The sequence below is a fragment of the Canis lupus genome, chromosome 27, assembly GCF_003254725.2.
Source record: "Canis lupus dingo isolate Sandy chromosome 27, ASM325472v2, whole genome shotgun sequence".
Classification (NCBI taxonomy): domain Eukaryota; kingdom Metazoa; phylum Chordata; class Mammalia; order Carnivora; family Canidae; genus Canis; species Canis lupus.
In genome coordinates, this window is record NC_064269.1 from 21,865,271 (window position 1) to 21,867,340 (window position 2,070).

A 2,070-nucleotide genomic window follows, 5' to 3' on the forward strand; every position below is an offset into this window, starting at 1 on the left:
CATTCACTAACTACTTACTATACACACACACACACACACATACACACACACACACACACACACACACACACACATACATGCCAGGCACTGTTTGTTGATTGAGCAAGATTAACCATTATGGACTAATTTATCCACTGTCTTCTGCCATTCAAAGCCTCTCAACAACCTCGGAAGAGTGGCTTCCATTTTATATTAAATTTGCCAGTTTAGACATGAAATTTAAACTTACATCAGTTTATTATTTATTTCTATCTCTTGACATTTTGTCCTCCTTTTTATTCTTTTACTTTCACCAGATGTAGTCCATCCCTTCACTCTGTAACGTGCCTTCCGTCCAGTCAGTTTTTTGAATACTGTTATCCAATGAAAAGCCATCTTTTAAATCACTTCCCAAAATAGACCAAGCCTCTGGAAAACTTTTGGACATCACAAAGATGGTTTAATTCTGAGGATGGATCTCCAGAAATGGCAGGATCATTTCTCAGTGGGTTCTTTGGGGGACAGCCCTATGGAAATGCTTTCCAGACAATTAACATGGAAAATCTCTCTTTGCTGGTTAATTATCCACCTTGCAATGATGCTTATGATGTCTATGTAGATCAAAGGACCTTCAAAATTTAATATGTGCTTTACGTTCTTTACTTCTGGTTCCTAAGTCATTTCTTTGAAAACACCTTGTGATCTGCTTCCCCCCTCTCACCACCTTTGTGTAAATATTACTTCTGTACTCTTTGACTTATTGTCATTCATCATGGGTCAAAACTTCACCATAAAAAAATAATAGAGCAGTTACAACAGAGTAAACAATACATGCTTTAGAACCTAGTTAACTTAAGAAAATCAGGTAGAGTACTCTTTGGCAGAGAGGGCCTTTGCAGTGTGGTAGTGGTGCACTAATGCCCTTTAGCTAGAAATATGTGTATAATACAGTGTGTTGGCTAGATCTCACTGACTAAAAATGTACCACCTAGAGTATGGGTGGGATGGGGTGGAGGAAATATATGTATGTGTGTATGTGGGTAGGTGTATGTGTGTATATCTGTATATATATATGCATATACACATATATTTGTAATATACACATATTTTTACTTTTTATAGGAAAGCATATCAGAGATTTATAGAAATTTAGTGAAGCATCACTATTTGCAATTTTATCAAATTGGGACTGTGTGTATTACCCCAGATATTAATTTCCAGAAAATGCTTAAGTGAATGCTCCCACAAATTATAATAGGTTTAGATAGTACATTTAGTATTTCATTTCTTTCTGCAATTGAGAATGTGGAAGTTGAGATTTGTCATCCAATGGATTCTACTGGATCTAGTGGATCTAGCCTCTCAGAATGCAGTGAAACATAGTTATTCCGTGCGGATAGCGCTCTCGCAAAGATGGTGAATGTTTCTAAAACCCGCCGGACTTTATGCAAGAAGTGTGGCAAGCACCAACCCCACAAAGTGACACAGTACAAGAAAGGCAAAGATTCTCTTTACGCCCAGGGAAAGCGGCGTTATGACCGGAAGCAGAGTGGCTATGGTGGGCAGACTAAGCTGATCTTCTGGAAAAAGGCTAAAACTACAAAGAAGATTGTGCTGAGGTTTGAATGTGTTGAGCCCAACTGCAGATCTCAGAGAATGCTGGCTATTAAGAGATGCAAGCATTTTGAACTGGGAGGAGATAAGAAGAGAAAGGGCCAAGTGATCCAGTTCTAAATTTCATATTTTGTTATGAAGACAATAAAATCTTGACGTTATGTTCACTTCAAAAAAAAAAAAAAAAGAAAGAAAGAAACATAGTTATTGTTCAATGAAACAGTTGTTTACAGTTTTAATTTACATTGCCATGTTGTTTCTCACAAATCATCTGTATGCCACCTTCTTGGTGCCATGTGGTTACTTTTAATTAAAATCTCAAAGAAGCAGAACCAGCAAAGTGTATTATCATTATTCTTCATGGTGCATTGTTGGCTAAGTCCTTAATAATAAATGTGTAACATAAAATTACACATGGTGAATATTGATAACTATCCTGTAAAGAAACTGAGATTTTTAAAAATCTGAACAAGCAAT

The 2,070-nt window shown here is 36.6% G+C and overlaps 1 protein-coding gene across 1 annotated transcript; it reads left to right on the forward strand.

Annotated features, from left to right (window-relative positions):
• Positions 1–1,371: 1,371 nt before the first annotated feature.
• Positions 1,372–1,765, forward strand: LOC112665540 (60S ribosomal protein L36a-like). The gene has a single exon (XM_025455423.3). The coding sequence runs from the start codon at positions 1,393–1,395 to the stop codon at positions 1,711–1,713; it is 321 nt and encodes a 106-aa protein (XP_025311208.1). The 5' UTR covers positions 1,372–1,392; the 3' UTR covers positions 1,714–1,765.
• Positions 1,766–2,070: the final 305 nt, after the last annotated feature.